General features: G+C 33.6%; 1 protein-coding gene and 1 long non-coding RNA gene across 2 annotated transcripts; both read left to right on the top strand.

Annotated features, from left to right (window-relative positions):
* Positions 1 to 8474: 8474 nt before the first annotated feature.
* Positions 8475 to 14770, top strand: LOC132152569 (uncharacterized). The gene is made up of 4 exons (XM_059561322.1): positions 8475 to 8796; positions 8929 to 9043; positions 9610 to 9646; positions 14603 to 14770. Exons 1-4 carry the CDS (start codon positions 8514 to 8516, stop codon positions 14768 to 14770), a joined length of 603 nt encoding a protein of 200 aa, XP_059417305.1. The 5' UTR covers positions 8475 to 8513.
* Positions 14771 to 17133: 2363 nt separating this feature from the next.
* LOC132152388 (uncharacterized) lies at positions 17134 to 18357 on the top strand. The gene is made up of 3 exons (XR_009436499.1): positions 17134 to 17279; positions 17790 to 18098; positions 18231 to 18357. It is a non-coding gene; the product is annotated as an uncharacterized LOC132152388 (long non-coding RNA).
* The last annotated feature ends 2421 nt before the right edge of the window (positions 18358 to 20778 follow it).

Raw genomic sequence — 20778 nt, forward strand, 5'->3', positions numbered from 1 at the left:
CACATGTACATGTCAACTTATTCTACTAACCCTAACCCTAGCAGTCTACTAATACTCTACTAATACTCTAATAACAGTTAGTAAACATGTCAGTGCAACATTACTTACAGTCAACAGAATGTGTTAAAGGGACCATAAAAAAAAGTGATTTTTTCTTATACCAGACTTTTAATCTTGAAATATGAAAATCCTCGATAAAAATAAGAATTACATTTTTTATCTTAATCTAAGGAAATATATATTTTTATATATACATAAATTGTGACAATCCATCAAGATGACTGCCCTCTGCCGTTCATCATTTTATTATTGTTATATATTATGATATTTGCTGTCCATAATGAACTGAGCTGCATTCTGTTATTCTCCCAATGCTTCAACACTGTAACAGTAAACTGAAGCAGATGAAGACAAACTCTGATCTCTGTGAAACAGACCTGGAGGCTGAAAGTTTATTTACCACAAAACAGGTCATTATTCAGCTTATATGGGATCTGTTCTTGAATTCGTACATTGTTATACATTTTAATCTAAAATCTACAACTCTGCATGATCTGTTCAGGTGAAGATGATCTCTGACCATGCACGTAATTTGCACGGGGGTTACGGGGGTCATGACCCCCCCCCAAAAATCAGATCCAGCTAATATAACCCCCCCAATATCATCACATCATTCAGATTAAAATAGATATGAAATATTCAGAATGAATACTTTTGTTCATTTTCTTTATTAATTTCATTTGCAAGCAAGAAAGATAGTATCATATTTTAAATAATCTGTAATGTACCCCCCGCCCACCGCACCGATTTGGTATTACCAAAGTCTCTGGTATTACCCAACCCGCTTTCTGTACCAAGTTTGTTCACTATTTTGCGCAGTCGATGGGATGAATGGTTGGAGAAAGCTGACGGAAAGATGAAAAGGACACTGAAAGGCAGCCAGACAACGATTTTTCATTGTTTGTCGACACCAGCCAAAAAAAAGAAAAAAGAAAAAAAAAAGAAAAACTAAAAATCCTGACCAAACGGAGGTACCCTTAAGTTAGCTGTTAAGTTAGCTCAGCGTTTCTCAAAGTGTGGGGAATAGAAACATGACAAACAGGTTTTGTGCCCATCTTTTTAATTCCGTTATTTATTGACCATACACTCAAAACAAAGACACATTTAAATGTAAGCCTTGACGTTACTTAACCTCTTCACACGTAAGTTTAAAAGTATTTCAAGGCTACCGTTATTGATCGTAGTATCGCTTTATGGTTCCCATGGAGACGCGCCATTCATTGCTTGTCACACCGTAGCCACAATAGTGCTGAATGACTGATGATCTGCTTTTATTTCCTTTTTTATTCAAAATTTCAAAAATGTGTTAGCTATAGCAGGATATATCTGATATTCCGATTGTCAAATATGTGCAAGTGGATGTGTTTTGTTGTTCAAACACCTTTATAACGATCGCATTACTTGAGCTGTATGCGCAACGTATTTTAGGTATCTATCTTATTAAAATACCTAAAAAAATACGTACATTATTAGGAATTTACCACCTCTGGTTCAATTTGAGATTATTTTTATTTTTGTTTGTTTGTTTGTTTTTTTGTTGTTCTTTTTGCATGGATTTTGCAAAGTGTCAAAATGAATCAAAGCACAACTAGGTTAATGTTAGTCCACACTTGTATTGATGTTATCAGAGGCTAAATGCAAACACAAATATTATTATTTTTTAATCTAATTTTGAGTCTTATTTCATGCAAAGTGATAATATAATTGCACTTTCATTTTCTTTATTTGAAAATTTTTAATGCTGTTATTTGATGTTAAGTTTTTAAAATGTGATGTTAATAAAATACATTTTAACAGTTAAACTTAAAGCCTAGTTTATTAACATTTTGTTGGGGTGATTGGGGACAGGTGGGGCTCGAAACCCTTTCCTACCTCTGAAGTGGGGAATGGCAGAAAAGTTTGAGAAACACTGAGTTAGCTGATGATTTGTTTTGTTGACTGGAGTTGGCTGGCTAGATGTTCGTTTGCCAGTGTCCTATGAGGTAAAGCCAGAGGGTGCCAGGGACTGTGTAGAACCAATGTCACTGAATTGTAACTGCTGTTTGCTCCAATACAGTCACCCGTTTTGGGGGGGATTGCATAATTAAATTATGCAAAATAGCATGTTACCTTTTACACAAGAAAATAATACAATAAATTAATAAATAAATAAATATGCCGCGAGTTTAACCCCCCCAATGGTAGACCCAAAGTTACGCCCTTGTCTCTGACTGTGACAAACACACAATAACAGCCTGTGCAAGTCAGTTAAACACACACCTCCATCATGTTTACCACATCATGTCTGTCACTGGCCTCCAACAAACATCACTGACACTTCTTGATGGAAACATGTTGTGCAATCAAGCTACTGCTCTGTAAAAATCACTTTTGTTCCATCCAATTGACATTTTTTCTATTTTTATAAATAACAGCTACACTGTAAAACCCGACAAGTTAACTTAACTCAAACCGTTTGAGTAAACAGATTGCCTTGATTTAAACCATGTAAGTTTTGAAACTTTGCATTCAAGTAATTAAGTGATTAACTAAGTGCTGATTGAGAATTAGTGATGAACAGCTGCTGTTAACAAACAGAATCACTGAAGAAAAGAGAAACACAAGAACTACTACAACTGACTTCAGACACAGCCTTAGATGAAATCAACTGAAATAAAATACATGAAATCTCTCAAGATCTGATTAAACAACCCCACAAACAGCATCACCAGCTCCACTTATTAATAACCAGACTGACTTTATTTCTGTCAGATGTCTACAGAAGATCTTATTGAGAATGAACTAAGGTTTAGATGTTGATTTATTGTTTCATTTGAAGTAACCATGTTAGAGATCAGTGTTTGCTTTAGTTGGGCTCTTAACCCTTGACTTCTGTCTTAGTCTTTTCTCTGGCTGTTATAGCCGTGTGTTTCTAAAACACATTTGTTGTAATCCAAAAGCCCAGAAGAAATATCATCAGGTGTTAACCTGTACCTAGGTGTAGGTTGTTATACTTTATATTGGTGATGATAATCATCAATTATTGAACTGTACGGAGTCTAATCTCAGATGAAATAGGTGTTGTGTAATTTGATTGATTATAGTAAATGGATGCAAAGAGCCAGTGGTTCTGTGATAATCAGGTAATACAAAGACTTTCCAGACAGTTTGGACTTCTATGGTGTCAATTAGTCACACACAGACATCAATAATCAGCATATGAACCTCAACAATGGTGACCATAAAAAAAAAAATGCTGCAGAGCATGCTGGGAGCCTTGGATGAGTTTTGTAATACAATAGTACCCAGCATGCATTGCAGCATGTTTTTTTTCGTCACCATTGTAGAGGTTCATATTCTGATTATTAATGTCTGTGTTTGACCAACTACTGGCATAGAAGAAAAATGTATGTGTACAAAATGTTTAGAAAGTCATTTTTATATTAACTGATTATCACAGAACCACTGGCTCTTAGTGTCATTTTTTACTAGAACCACTTCTACAAATTACACAACACCTATTTCATCAGAGATTAGACTCCGTAAGGCTCAATAAATGTGAATAATAATGAATAATTATCATCACCAATATAAAGTATAACAACCTACACCTAGATACAGGTTAACACCTGATGGCATTTTTTCTGGGCTTTTGAGTTACAACAAATGTGTTTTAGAAACACACGGCTATAACAGCCAGAGAAAAGACTAAGACAGAAGTCAAGGGTCAAGAGCACAACTAAAGCAAACACTGATCTCTAACATGGTTACTTCAAATGAAACAATAAATCAACATCTAAACCTTAGTTCATTCTCAATAAGATCTTCTGTAGACGTCTGACAGAAATAAAGTCAGTCTGGTTATTAATAAGTGGAGCTGGTGATGCTGTTTGTGGGGTTGTTTAATCAGATCTTGAGAGATTTCATGTATTTTATTTCAGTTGATTTCATCTAAGGCTGTGTCTGAAGTCAGTTGTAGTAGTTCTTGTGTTTCTCTTTTCTTCAGTGATTCTGTTTGTTAACAGCAGCTGTTCATCACTAATTCACAATCAGCACTTAGTTAATCCTAATTGCAATGTACATCTTCTTTCAGTGAACTCAACTGAATTAAGTTCAGAGTACTCATAACTGTTAGTTTTTTCAACTTAAATGGTTTAAGGCAATCAGTTGCCTCAAACGGTTTGAGTTAACATAACTTGTCAGGTTTGAGTGAGGCTGTGTCTGAAGTCAGCTGCAGTTCCTTTCTCTCTTTTCTTCATTGATTCTGTTTGTTAACAGCAGGTGTTCATCACTAAACTCTATTATCACTCAATTAATCACTTAATTACTTAATTGCAATGTATATCTTCTTTCAGTGAACTCAACTGAATTAAGTTCAGAGTACTCATAACTGTTAGTTTTTTCAACTTAAACGGTTTAAGGCAATCGGTTTCCTCAAATGGTTTGAGTTAACATAACTTAAGGATATCGGTTTACTCAAACGGTTTGAGTTAAGTTAACTTGTCGGGTTTTACAGTGAATATACATGATCATTTATAAACAGCACAGCAGATAATTGAACAAGAGCTGAAATGTCTGTTGTTTTTGTTTCACTCGTTTTATCTTGGTTTCTTCAGGTCTACAGTCTTCATACAGTTTCATGAACATCTTTTCTTCTCAAGACAGCAGATGAGCATCTCAGCAGAGAAAGATGTTTGAGAACGAGACCATCACAATAATAAATACAGTCTCAGAGGATCTTTATGTGAACGTGTATTTACCTCTAAAATGCTGTTTGCTTATTTAATTTAAAAGATCCACCAAAACTTTCACTTTAATTTACAGTTTTAATTTACTTTTAATTTAATTTTACTTTAAAAATTTCACTTCAATTTACAGACAGAGGAATATGCGTTATAAACTTTGATTTGCACAACTATAGATACAACATTGTTTACCATTATCAGGTAAACAACTGACAGATTTCATAGAAAGTCACAAATTGTATGATGGTCACAGACTTTTTTTTAGCTTCAAACTATGAATCCATCCAGTCTGAGGATTTCAAACATGATTGATATTTTAAACTGATTTTAGAACTTTAGAACTGAACTAGTTGTGTATCCTCCAGTTGTTTGGTGTGTTTGAAAGTTTATTTACCACAAAACAGGTCATTATTCAGCTTATATGTGATCTGTTCTTGAATTCGTACATTGTTATACATTTTAATCTAAAATCTACAACTCTGCATGATCTGTTCAGGTGAAGATGATCTCTGACTGTGACAAACACACAATAACAGCCTGTGTAAGTCAGTTAAACACACACCTCCATCATGTTTACCACATCATGTCTGTCACTGGCCTCCAACAAACATCACTGAGTCACTTCTTGATGGAAACATGTTGTGCAATCAAACTACTGCTCTGTAAAAATCACTCTTGTTTCATATAATTAAAATTTGTCTCATTTTTATAAATTAACAGCTATACATGATCATTTATAAATTGCTCAAAATAGTTTTGAACAGTTATTTGTGTTTCACTTGTTTTATATTTGTTTTCTTCAGGTCTACAGTCTTCATACAGTTTCATGAACGTCTTTTCTTCTCAAGACAGCGGCGTGTGTGTCTGACACTCATCAGACCATCATCTCAATACAGGAAGATGTCTGTCAGTCATTTCTGCGGCTTAGAGAATGAAACTGCCCCAAGAATATGTCGCAGAGGATCTTTATATACACATTTTCAGAAAGAGTAATATTTTTACACTTTTAAAATGTAACATACCTAACTAGATGCTAAATCATTAATCAATATCAAATAATCCGGATGTTGACAGGTGAAAACAATAAGGAAAATATCTGAAAGTGTAAAAATAGTGAATGGAAGGTGGTCTATTGCAAAGAACTAATAGTAATACTTTAAAAGGAAGGTTACATTTGTTAACATTTTTCACCTATATTAGTTAACATGAACAATGTAAAATATTTCTAAAGCATCTATTAATGGCTAGAATACAGTTTTAGCCCAATTGTTTTGCCTCAGTTTACAATCTGTAGATTTACTGGTTGACACTACAGATAGTTGTAAAAAGTTAGAGCCAGTCTTCAGATTTGAGTCAACAGATTTCAAACCCTCAACATCAACTATATCAACATTAACTTCAGAGAATATGTCCTTGATACATGGATATCTGTCATTGTGTTGGACATCTGGATGAAGATCTTTATTTTTCCTTCACCTCATGAGTCAGTGAAATAAAAAAAAAAATGGTGTTTGTCACAATATGAAAATATGTATTTAAAGTCGGTCATTATTTCAAAATAACCCATAACTGTACTTATGTACACACATTACACGAATACTTGCCAAATAAATGTGGACGTTTTATTTCATTATCTAATTTGTAGATTGGATTAAAGCTTGAACAGCTTTCAGATTGTGAATTATTCTTATTTAATTTGCAATGAGTGTGAAGTGCTCTTGACCTTGAGAAACATTGAGCTGTGTGTGGTTAGTTATTCCGGCCACAGTATCATGCTTCCTGCTTTACTCTTCCTATAGTAAAACATATCTGCTGCATAATATAAAATGAGTTAAATGTTATAATTTTACAGACTGCAAGATTTCAGACACAAGAGTTGAAAAAACATGTTCCTCTTCAGAGAAGAAAGTAAATCAATTGAAAACACTGAAAAAAAAAATCTGAACATTTGTTAAATAGCAGGGAAACACACAGAGAAGATCCATCATAAATTCTGACAACAAAGAAAAACAAAAGTTGAAACGTTGTAATCTAACAGACTAAACAGAGCTTTTAGCTTTGCAAAATTATTTACACTTAAACAAATCGCACATTATTTGTATCATTGTGTGTTTAGATGATGAGGCCTGCACTTCATATATGAGTATGTGACTAGAGTACAGTATGTGCACATATAATATTCACATAATAAAAGTTTAATAGTAAATTAAATCACAGATATACTTGATCTGGATGACGATAATTGAGATCAGGAATTTAAAGGTGACACTTCATACAGTTAATGTTCACATATGTAAGGCAAGTGTAATTTGATGGGTTGTAAAGGTGTACATCAGAAATACAGCAATAAACATAAAACGATGATTAGTTACTACAGTATGTATTAAACTCATGAACATAACATAGACATGAGATAAATACTTATGTTCTGTAAGATGCTCTTAAAGCGACTTACCAATGAGGAATATCACAAGTAATGGGCCAACTACAATTCATTTTCATACCAGAGATTATAACAGACCAGAGCAATACTCAGTTTCAAGAGAAATAAAAAGGAGAACAAGCCAGACCATTAAAAATGTGTGTGTGTGTGTGTGTGTGTGTGTGTGTGTGTGTGTGTGTGTGTGTGTGTGTGTGTGTGTGTGTGTGTGTGTGTGTGTGTGTGTATGTGTGTGTGTGTGTGTGTGTGTTGGGTAAACTGCTGTTTTAGTAAAAGCTAAGAAAAAATAAGGAGTAAACACAGAAGGCAGTGACAGGATGTGACAGTTCTGCTGTGGAAAATGTGCTCTGTTCCACTGGTCACTGCAGACATAAGCACAAAACTATGTTTGAATACATTACGTCCATCCTTTATATATTGCATTTAAATTACCTGTGCTGGAATTCACAATTTGAATAGTTGATCTTCAGAATATAAAAAAAAGTAAATATGTGGATATTGTATCCAAGTTTATGCTATTGTATAAAAGTATATTCTCATCTGCTGTCTTAGGCATCGCCGTCTGTCTTCATCTCTTCCTTTACTAGTTCAGTCTCTATAGCACGTCTGCAAGACTTCGAGATCCTGAGCGGAGAGTAAAACAGTTTACACTCCTTCACAGCCATTAAACTGAGTGTGCTGTTATGGCCAGTTTTCAGACCAGTATTCTTCGTCTTCATCTCTGTGTTGTTATTATTCTTCTGACTCATGCAGGTACTCTTCACTTGTTTTTGATTTTTGATAAATATGATGTCCCTGCGAGTTGATATGGCTTTAAATTTAGCATAGTTTGATTACTAATAATATTGTTTAAATTGTTTAGAATGTAATGCAGATGTTGAATAGTTTTTTGTTTATATTCTTATGTTTTACATTTACATTTAATCATTTAGCAGATGCTTTTATCCAAAGCGACTTACAAATGAGAACAATAGAAAGAATCAGATCAACAAGAGAAAAACAACAGTCTATACAAGTGCCATGACAAGTTAGTTTAGTACAGAACACATAGCCAGGTTGTTGTTGTTTTTTATAAGAATATGAAAGACAAGAATATTAAATTTTGTTCAAAATATTTAATACTACATGAACAATTAATTGTGTGTCTCATGAGCTTTTGCATGTTTGCTGTTTTCTACTGCATGATGACAGTGACATTGTTTCACAATTTTACCATCCATTACATCTAATGCAAAAGTGGAATTTTCTGTGTCTTTTCATCAGATTATTCAAAATCCAGTCAAGAGCCAATGATTAAGCAGCACATCAACAAAACAGTGTTTGCAGGGGAAACAGTTACACTTCACTGCAACAAAACCCAATATGATGATGATTTCACATGGAAAATGAAAAGCTTCTTGATTTTTAGGCAGGACACTGAAAGAAACAGAACAATGAGAAACTTCAGCTCAAACAGGATTCACATCGACCCAGCAGCTCCAAGAGAGTTATCAATACATCAAATACAAGCGTCTGATGCAGGAAACTACAGCTGTTACCCAGCAGCAATAAGATGGACATTAACAATAACAGGTTATTACTTGATTTTATTTCTTGGATATTCTTGTAAAAGAGTTTGGTTTAGCAAGTATATTTAAGTTTGTAACTAGTGATTAGTGCTGGTTGACTGATATCATGAGTGTTTGACTCTTTTGTGTCTGTCAGAAAATCAGATCAGACCAGAATCACTCAAACAAATGCCGTTGTACATCATCATCATTTCATGTTCTGGAGTCATTATGATCTGTTTAATTATCACAAGCAGCATCTGCATTCACAGGTGAGAGACTTTTTTAACATTTCTTACCCTCAGAAACACTAACATGGTTTCCGCTCCACATTGTTTTATTAAGTGACGAACTGCTAACTTCATACCGGTTTCATTTTTTCTACTTTTTTAAATGATCTGCTACCTTTCAAATGTGTATTTGTAGGCAGTGTCTATTCAAACATGAGTTCAAATAGCCGGCTTTTATTTTTTATAAACTCTGCTCACTATTGCTCAGATATTTAACCTTAATCACAAACAGCTCTTCATTTCTCGTTACGGTTTGTGTAAATAACATCTACCATTTTCATGCTTTTTATATGTCTAAATAGCCTCTGCCTTATTTTTATGCATTTTAGATTTCATTGTTTAACTCTTGTCCAAAACAAAATGTAAATTTTAAAACAATAATCAATAAAATTTGTAAAATAAATTTGTGTAAAAGTGTTTAAAGGACTAAAAGAGGCCATACATTTGACAGACATCCACACATGCTCCATAAACAGTGATCAACCATTGCTTTTCTTATGAACTCAGCTGCATTCAGTTCTTCTCCAAATTCTGTATCATTTAAACAGGAAACTGAGACAGAAGATCAACTCTGGTTCAGAGGATGTGAGTATATTCACCACAGAACAGCTTATTATTTAGCTTATTAATCTGCTCTTGATTTAGAGATTCATCTTCTAGCAATATATATATATATATATATTCTACTTGTGTATGATCTGTTCAGGTGGAGATGATCTCTGACTGTGACAAACACACAATAACAGCCTGTGTAAGTCAGTTAAACACACACCTCCATCATGTTTACCACATCATGTCTGTCACTGGCCTCCAACAAACATCACTGACACTTCTTGATGGAAACATGTTGTGCAATCAAACTACTGCTCTGTAAAAATCACTCTTGTTCCATCCAATTGACATTTTTTCTATTTTTATAAATAACAGCTATAAATATACATGATCATTTATAAACAGCACAGCAGATAATTGAACAAGAGCTGAAATGTCTGTTGTTTGTGTTTCACTCGTTTTATCTTGGTTTCTTCAGGTCTACAGTCTTCATACAGTTTCATGAACATCTTTTCTTCTCAAGACAGCAGATGAGCATCTCAGCACAGAAAGATGTTTGAGAACGAGACCATCACAATAATAAATACAGTCTCAGAGGATCTTTATGTGAACGTGTATTTACCTCTAAAATGCTGTTTGCTTATTTAATTTAAAAGATCCACCAAAAATTTCACTTTAATTTACAGTTTTAATTTACTTTTAATTTAATTGAATTTCACTTTAAAAATTTCACTTCAATTTACAGACAGAGGAATATGAGTTATAAACTTTGATTTGCACAACTATAGATACAACATTGTTTACCATTATCAGGTAAACCACTGACACAGATTGTATGATGGTCACAGACTTTTTTTTAGCTTCAAACTATGAATCCATCCAGTCTGAGGATTTCAAACATGATTGATATTTTAAACTGATTTTAGAACTTTAGAACTGAACTAGTTGTGTATCCTCCAGTTGTTTGGTGTGTTCTCCCCTGTAATTATCTACAAAGTCAGCAAATGTACAATGTCTAGTGTTTTAAAATCTGATCAGTTTCATATAGCAGTGGAACACACTTTTATCACACACTCAGATGCTTCGTCCTTTAATCTTGAGTCTGTGGACAAATCTTTCTGTTATCCCTTTGACTTGAGCATCCTTTCAAATAATTTACATCATTTATGTAGACACAAATGTAAAGATGAATTAAGAAACCCTCAAAATCACCTTCATATTTACAGTTCTTCTCCGCATACCACATCATTGTAGTTTAAATGCAATATGATAAGTTTTAATAAAGCATATGAGGATCAAAAGCAACAAAGGTAATATTAAGCTGAAATATATTGCCATAATAATGTCTTAAATTCCATAAAGTCCTTAGTTAGCAGCTCCGTTTAAAGCTAAATAAATTAAACTACAATATAATAATAATAATAATAATAATAATAATAATAATAATAAAACGAGTGAACCCCAGTACAAGTCATTAACTAGGTGACAAATTAATAAACGAATATATGGTTACATCTTCATCCAGAAGCTCACGTTTGTGGTGGTCTGAGCAAAGATCAGCAGAGATTGAGAAAGTGAAAAGGTCTCACAGAGATGCAACAGCTCCCCTTTGTGGTTGATGTGGGAAGTGCTGTTAGTAATGAATTATGATTAGATAACTGACGTGTTTCCTGTTTTTACTCATAGTGAAAGAAGACTGCTGTGCTATATAACAACATAAGGTTTTTTTTGTATTTTTATTAATTAATTAATTATTATTATTAATTAATTAAGCTTAATTTTCAAACAGAAGAAAATGAGTTTTTCGTAATATACCTAACTACATTTATTCATTTCATTTAGCTGACGCTTTTATCCAAAGCGACTTACAATTGCTATATATGTGAGAGGTCGCACGCCTCTGGAGCAACTAGGGGTTAAGTGTCTTGCTCAGGGACACATTGGTGTCGCACAATGGATTAGAACCTGGGTCTCTCACGACAAAGGCATGTGTCTTATCCACTGCGCCAACTAAATACTAGATTATTTATTATTAGAAAATATAAATAACCAGGATGTGGTTTTGAAAAGAATACATTAGGTATCCATCAGGGCAAACAGAGTGACTGAAAGGTGGTTTGTTGCAAAGAACTATATAACAAATGTGAACACAAAAATAATTTGACACATTGCTGACTTCAGAAACCTTTGAGTTCTTATACTGCAGGAAAACACAAGGTGGCGCCATAACAGACACTGAGCTGATTCAGTAATGCAACAATACCAACAGGAAAGATGAATGAGAGACTTTATTACTGGGGTTCTCAGCTGTGGCCATCGAGGTCCACTTTCCTTCAGACTTTACCTCCAAACTTGATCAAACTCACCTGCCTGTAACTTTCTGAAGTTCCTGAAGTTCATCTTGTTCAGGTGTCTTTGATTAGGGATGGAGCTAAACTCTGCAGGAAACAGACCACAAGGGGGAGAATAAAAGAAATAAAGAAACATTTAACACACAGTATTTCACCTTGCACATGGATACACACTTGTCTTGAAGAAATAATACAGAGACAATAACAAAAATCTATTTCATTTTAAATATGTTAAATATGGTTTACATTCTGATAATTCCTAATTAATACTTGCAAGTTGTAGGTCAGTGAAATCAGTTTCATCAGTTTCTTATGGTGTTGGTGTTACAACACAGCTGTGCACAATAATAATAATAATAATAATAATTTCACAATCAAATATTGTAAGTTATCGTATATTATCATAGGTGTGTCATTGTTTTGAACAACAACACAACTGTGATTTGGTTGAGGACACAAGGCTGCAGCAATATCTGCTGTATTTGTGCTGCTGTCAGCATTTTATGATATACATGTATGTTATCGTAAGTCTTCTAAGAAACACAGTCATTTTGTATGTTAAAATATAAAACTTTTTTTAATTTAAAATAAAAACATGTTAAATATGGCGCTACAAACCTCAAACATCATGACTTGTGATCTGAGATGAGTTTATATTTTGGTGCACAAATGTTACATTTATAATAAAAGAGGCTAATCATAGAGTTGAGAATTGGAAATGATGTATCGCCTCTCAGTCAATGTTCATGTATTTCCAACATGTTTTGTGTAAACTCAGTAAATTAAAATATTGTGTTTAACATTTCAGTTTTTTTGGCCACCATTTCCAGGGATTCAGGAGACAGAGTTTCATGTATTTTGTAAATGTGCTTCATGTTTTTTATATGTTTGACTGTAGCATGTTGAATCGTGTGAATGCTGTTTCTGTTAGCAGCTCTCGGTGGCTACTTGCTTCCTGCTCGTCTTTTCCTGTCACTCTTAGTGAATCATCACCCTACAACATGTGTTTATCATCATGAGTCCCTCGTTTAATACTCTATTAATACACGCTAAAAGTGGTACTTGAGGCCCACGCAGTGAAACCATTGAAATATAGACGTAATCTTTTAGAAAACGTCTAACCACAATGCATGCTTTAAACTCTTTAAAACAAACTTTTTGCAAAACTCTAAAAGCACAGCTGTCTACAATACACACATCTTTCAAAACTAGCAGCTCTATGGTTTCATTTGGGAAACACTGCCATCTAAATGCCACACTCATTTACTGATGACCTACAGCCAGTGATCATGTGTGAAAACACATTTATCCACTTAGAAATCAAAATATAATAAAAATATGTTTACCCCCTTCCATTTCTGTTTACATTGCATATACAGTATATGTGCTATATCTGATTATATACTGTGTGTGTGTGTGTGTGTGTGTGTGTGTGTGTGTGTGTGTGTGTGTGTGTGTGTGTGTGTGTGTGTGTGTGTGTGTGTGTGTGTGTTTGTGTGTGCGGTTTGTGGTTTTGTTGAGTTTTGAGAATTGGAACCATAGTTTAAAAAACTGTGTGTAAGCATTAATAATAATAATAATAATCATAAAACTGTAAAATGTCATACTTAATATTAATAATAATAAATAAAAATTACTAAAATAAAAAGGTTGCAAATAAATCCCTTCACATTTATTCTGAGATCCTGGTAAAGTACACCATTTGAAGATTACTGAAATCAATTTATTCATTTTACAGTAGTCTATTTTAAACATGGATGACTGTGAAATCAAGATTTGTATCAGCTATTCCAGATCATTTAGTCATCACTTTACTCTAGCAGTAAACTCATCTGCTGTCTTTGGCATTGCCCTCATTCTTCTCGTCTTTCTTTATTAGTTCAGACTCTACAGCACGTCTGCATGATCCTGAGCAGATTAAGCTCCTTTACAGCTCCGTTATGGTGAATGTTCAAGCCAGGATTCTTCATCCAGATCTCTCTATCATCATTATTTTCCTGATTCAAATATAGAATATACCTTTTCCGGTAACACTGTATTTTGATGGCCCCCTTTGAACATTCTGTTGACGATAAGTAACGTTGCACCTGTATGTTAACTAACTCTCATTAGACTGTCTGCTTAATATCTGCTAACTCTTTATTATGATGTCTCCCAACAGACATTCTTTATGTTACTTCACATGTACATGTCAACTTATTCTACTAACCCTAACCCTAGCAGTCTACTAATACTCTACTAATACTCTAATAACAGTTAGTAAACATGTCAGTGCAACATTACTTACAGTCAACAGAATGTGTTAAAGGGACCATAAAAAAAACTGATTTTTTTCCTTATACCAGACTTTTAATCTTGAAATATGAAAATCCTCGATAAAAATAAGAATTACATTTTTTTCATCTTAATCTAAGGAAATATATTTTTTTTATATATAAAGAAGCATACTGTATATATATATATTATATATACTGAAGCAGATGAAGACAAACTCTGATCTCTGTGAAACAGACCTGGAGGCTGAAAGTTTATTTACCACAAAACAGGTCATTATTCAGCTTATATGGGATCTGTTCTTGAATTCGTACATTGTTATACATTTTAATCTAAATTCTACAACTCTGCATGATCTGTTCAGGTGAAGATGATATCTGACTGTGACAAACACACAATAACAGCCTGTGTAAGTCAGTTAAACACACACCTCCATCATGTTTACCACATCATGTCTGTCACTGGCCTCCAACAAACATCACTGACACTTCTTGATGGAAACATGTTGTGCAATCAAACTACTGCTCTGTAAAAATCACTCTTGTTTCATATAATTAAAATTTGTCTCATTTTTATAAATTAACAGCTATACATGATCATTTATTAATTGCTCAAAGGAGTTTTGAACAGTTATTTGTGTTTCACTTGCTTTATATTTGTCTTCATTAGGTCTACAGTCTTCATACAGTTTCATGAACGTCTTTTCTTCTCAAGACAGCGGCGTGTGTCTGACACTCATCAGACCATCATCTCAATACAGGAAGATGTCTGTCAGTCATTTCTGTGGCTTAGAGAATGAAACTGCCCCAAGAATATGTCGCAGAGGATCTTTATATACACATTTTCAGAAAGAGTAATATTTTTTACACTTTTAAAATGTAACATACCTAACTAGATGCTAAATCATTAATCAATATCAAATAATCCGGATGTTGACAGGTGAAAACAATAAGGAAAATATCTGAAAGTGTAAAAATAGTGAATGGAAGGTGGTCTATTGCCAAGAACTAATAGTAATACTTTAAAAGGAAGGTTACATTTGTTAACATTTTTCACCTATATTAGTTAACATGAACAATGTAAAATATTTCTAAAGCATCTATTAATGGCTAGAATACAGTTTTAGCCCAATTGTTTTGCCTCAGTTTACAATCTGTAGATTTACTGGTTGACACTACAGATAGTTGTAAAAAGTTCGAGCCAGTCTTCAGATTTGAGTCAACAGATTTCAAACCCTCAACATCAACTATATCAACATTAACTTCAGAGAATATGTCCTTGATACATGGATATCTGTCATTGTGTTGGACATCTGGATGAAGATCTTTATTTTTCCTTCACCTCATGAGTCAGTGAAATAAAAAAAAAAATGGTGTTTGTCACAATATGAAAATATGTATTTACAGTCGGTCATTATTTCAAAATAACCCATAACTGTACTTATGTACACACATTACACGAATACTTGCCAAATAAATGTGGACGTTTTATTTCATTATCTAATTTGTAGATTGGATTAAAGCTTGAACAGCTTTCAGATTGTGAACTATTCTTATTAATTTGCAATGAGTGTGAAGTGCTCTTGACCTTGAGAAACATTGAGCTGTGTGTGGTTAGTTATTCCGGCCACAGTATCATGCTTCCTGCTTTACTCTTCCTATAGTAAAACATATCTGCTGCATAATATAAAATGAGTTAAATGTTATAATTTTACAGACTGCAAGATTTCAGACACAAGAGTTGAAAAAACATGTTCCTCTTCAGAGAAGAAAGTAAATCAATTGAAAACACTGAAAAAAAAAATCTGAACATTTGTTAAATAGCAGGGAAACACACAGAGAAGATCCATCATAAATTCTGACAACAAAGAAAAACAAAAGTTGAAACGTTGTAATCTAACAGACTAAACAGAGCTTTTAGCTTTGCAAAATTATTTACACTTAAACAAATCGCACATTATTTTTATCATTGTGTGTTTAGATGATGAGGCCTGTACTTCATATATGAGTATGTGACTAGAGTACAGTATGTGCACATAAAATATTCACATAATAAAAGTTTAATAGTAAATTAAATCACAGATATACTTGATCTGGATGAGGATTATTGAGATCAGAAATTTAAAGGTGACACTTCATACAGTTAATGTTCACATATGTAAGGCAAGTGTAATTTGATTGGTTGTAAAGGTGTACATCAGAAATACAGCAATAAACATAAAACGATGATTAGTTACTACAGTATGTATTAAACTCATGAACATAACATAGACATGAGATAAATACTTATGTTCTGTAAGATGCTCTTAAAGCGACTTACCAATGAGGAATATCACAAGTAATGGGCCAACTACAATTCATTTTCATACCAGAGATTATAACAGACCAGAGCAATACTCAGTTTCAAGAGAAATAAAAAGGAGAACAAGCCAGACCATTAAAAATGTGTGTGTGTGTGTGTGTGTGTGTGTGTGTGTGTGTGTGTGTGTGTGTGTGTGTGTGTGTGTGTGTGTGTGTATGTGTGTGTGTGTGTGTGTGTTGGGTAAACTGCTGTTTTAGTAAAAGCTAAGAAAAAATAAGGAGTAAACACAGAAGGCAGTGACAGGATGTGACAGTTCTGCTGTGGAAAATGTGCTCTGTTCCACTGGTCACTGCAGACATAAGCACAAAACTATGTTTGAATACATTACGTCCATCCTTTATATATTGCATTTAAATTACCTGTGCTGGAATTCACAATTTGAATAGTTGATCTTCAGAATATAAAAAAAAGTAAATATGTGTATATTGCATCCAAGTTTATGCTATTGTATAAAAGTATATTCTCATCTGCTGTCTTAGGCATCGCCGTCTGTCTTCATCTCTTCCTTTACTAGTTCAGTCTCTATAGCACGTCTGCAAGACTTCGAGATCCTGAGCGGAGAGTAAAACAGTTTACACTCCTTCACAGCCATTAAACTGAGTGTGCTGTTATGGCCAGTTTTCAGACCAGTATTCTTCGTCTTCATCTCTGTGTTGTAATTATTCTTCTGACTCATGCAGGTACTCTTCACTTGTTTTTGATTTTTGATAAATATGATGTCCCTGCGAGTTGATATGGCTTTAAATTTAGCATAGTTTGATTACTAATAATATTGTTTAAATTGTTTAGAATGTAATGCAGATGTTGAATAGTTTTTTGTTTATATTCTTATGTTTTACATTTACATTTAATCATTTAGCAGATGCTTTTATCCAAAGCGACTTACAAATGAGAACAATAGAAAGAATCAGATCAACAAGAGAAAAACAACAGTCTATACAAGTGCCATGACAAGTTAGTTTAGTACAGAACACATAGCCAGGTTGTTGTTGTTTTTTATAAGAATATGAAAGACAAGAATATTAAATTTTGTTCAAAATATTTAATACTACATGAACAATTAATTGTGTGTCTCATGAGCTTTTGCATGTTTGCTGTTTTCTACTGCATGATGACAGTGACATTGTTTCACAATTTTACCATCCATTACATCTAATGCAAAAGTGGAGTTTTCTGTGTCTTTTCATCAGATTATTCAAAATCTAATCAAGAGCAAAAGATTCGGCAGCACATCAACAAAACAGTGTTTGCAGGGGAAACAGTTACACTTCACTGCAACAAAACCAAATTAGATGATGATTTCACATGGAAAATGAACAGCTTCGTGATTTTTAGGCAGGACCCTGAAAAAAACAGAACAATGAGAAACTTCAGCTCAAACAGGATTCACATCGACCCAGCAGCTCCAAGAGAGTTATCAATACATCAAATACAAGCGTCTGATGCAGGAAACTACAGCTGTTACCCAGCAGCAATAAGATGGACATTAACAATAACAGGTTATTACTTGATTTTATTTCTTGGATATTCTTGTAAAAGAGTTTGGTTTAGCAAGTATATTTAAGTTTGTAACTAGTGATTAGTGCTGGTTGACTGATATCATGAGTGTTTGACTCTTTTGTGTCTGTCAGAAAATCAGATCAGACCAGAATCACTCAAACAAATGCCGTTGTACATCATCATCATTTCATGTTCTGGAGTCGTTATGATCTGTTTAATTATCACAAGCAGCATCTGCATTCACAGGTGAGAGACTTTTTTAACATTTCTTATCCTCAAAAACACTAACATGGTTTCAGCTCCACATCGCTTTATTAAGTGATGAACTGCTAACTTCATACCGGTTTCATTTTTTCTACTTTTTTAAATGATCTGCTACTTTACAAATGTGTATTTGTAGGCAGTGTCTATTCAAACATGAGTTCAAATAGCCGGCTTTTATTTTTTATAAACTCTGCTCACTATTGCTCAGATATTTAACCTTAATCACAAACAGCTCTTCATTTCTCATTACAGTTTGTGTAAATAACCATTTTCATGCTTTTTATATGTCTAAATAGCCTCTGCCTTATTTTTATGCATTTTAGATTTCATTGTTTAACTCTTGTCCAAAACAAAATGTACATTTTAAAACAATAATCAACAAAATTTGTAAAATAAATTTGTGTAAAAATGTTTAAAGGACTAAAAGAGGCCATACATTTGACAGACATCCACACATGCTCCATAAACAGTGATCAACCATTGCTTTTCTTATGAACTCAGCTGCATTCAGTTCTTCTCCAAATTCTGTATCATTTAAACAGGAAACTGAGACAGAAGATCAACTCTGGTTCAGAGGATGTGAGTATATTCACCACAGAACAGCTTATTATTTAGCTTAATAATCTGCTCTTGATTTAGAGATTCATCTTCTAGCAATATATATATATATATATATTCTACTTGTGTATGATCTGTTCAGGTGGAGATGATCTCTGACTGTGACAAACACACAATAACAGCCTGTGTAAGTCAGTTAAACACACACCTCCATCATGTTTACCACATCATGTCTGTCACTGGCCTCCAACAAACATCACTGACACTTCTTGATGGAAACATGTTGTGCAATCAAACTACTGCTCTGTAAAAATCACTCTTGTTCCATCCAATTGACATTTTTTCTATTTTTATAAATAACAGCTATAAATATACATGATCATTTATAAACAGCACAGCAGATAATTGAACAAGAGCTGAAATGTCTGTTGTTTGTGTTTCACTCGTTTTATCTTGGTTTCTCCAGGTCTACAGTCTTCATACAGTTTCATGAACATCTTTTCTTCTCAAGACAGCAGATGAGCATCTCAGCAGAGAAAGATGTTTGAGAACGAGACCATCACAATAATAAATACAGTCTCAGAGGATCTTTATGTGAACGTGTATTTACCTCTAAAATGCGGTTTGCTTTTTTAATTTAAAAGATCCACCAAAACTTTCACTTTAATTTACAGTTTTAATTTACTTTTAATTTAATTGAATTTCACTTTAAAACTTTCACTTCAATTTACAGACAGAGGAATATGAGTTATAAACTTTGATTTGCACAACTATAGATACAACATTGTTTACCATTATCAGATAAACAACTGACAGATTTCATAGAAAGTCACAAATTGTATGATGGTCACAGACTTTTTTTTAGCTTCAAACTATGAATCCATCCAGTCTGAGGATTTCAAACATGATTGATATTTTAAACTGATTTTAGAACTTTAGAACTGAACTAGTTGTGTATCCTCCAGTTGTTTGGTGTGTTTTCCCCTGTAATTATCTACAAAGTCAGCAAATGTACAATGTCTAGTGTTTTAAAATCTGATCAGTTTCATATAGCAGTGGAACACACTTTTATCACACACTCAGATGCTTCGTCCTTTAATCTTGAGTCTGTGGACAAATCTTTCTGTTATCCCTTTGACTTGAGCATCCTTTCAAATAATTTACATCATTTATGTAGACACAAATGTAAAGATTAATGACTGAAGGGTGGTTTGTTGCAAAGAACTATATAACAAATGTGAACACAAAAATAATTTGACACATTGCTGACTTCAGAAACCTTTGAGTTCTTATACTGCAGGAAAACACAAGGTGGCGCCATAACAGACACTGAGCTGATTCAGTAATGCAACAATACCAACAGGAAAGATGAATGAGAGACTTTATGACTGGGGTTCTCAGCTGTGGCCATCGAGGTCCACTTTCCTTCAGACTTTACCTCCAAACTTGATCAAACTCACCTGCCTGTAACTTTCTGAAGTTCCTGAAGTTCATCTTGTTCAGGTGTCTTTGATTAGGGATGGAGCTAAACTCTGCAGGAAACAGACCACAAGGGGGAGAATAAAAGAGATAAAGAAACATTTAACACACAGTATTTCACTTTGCACATGGATACACACTTGTCTTGAATAAATAATACAGAGACAATAACAAAAATCTTTTTCATTTTAAATATGTTAAATATGGTTTACATTCTGATAATTCCTAATTAATACTTGCAAGTTGTAGGTCAGTGAAATCAGTTTCATCAGTTTCTTATGGTGTTGGTGTTACAACACAGCTGTGCACAATAATAATAATAATAATAATAATTTCACAATCAAATATTGTAAGTTATCGTATATTATCATAGGTGTG

This window comes from Carassius carassius, chromosome 11 (assembly GCF_963082965.1).
Source record: "Carassius carassius chromosome 11, fCarCar2.1, whole genome shotgun sequence".
NCBI classification, from domain to species: domain Eukaryota; kingdom Metazoa; phylum Chordata; class Actinopteri; order Cypriniformes; family Cyprinidae; genus Carassius; species Carassius carassius.

Bases quoted from the DNA above. Each gene is read 5' to 3' on its own strand.
- LOC132152569 (XM_059561322.1), top strand. From the start codon at position 8,514: ATGATTAAGCAGCACATCAACAAAACAGTGTTTGCAGGGGAAACAGTT. The intron at 8,797-8,928 runs GTTATTACTTGA...TGTGTCTGTCAG, and splicing joins ATGGACATTAACAATAACAG to AAAATCAGATCAGACCAGAA. The intron at 9,044-9,609 runs GTGAGAGACTTT...TCATTTAAACAG, and splicing joins AGCAGCATCTGCATTCACAG to GAAACTGAGACAGAAGATCA.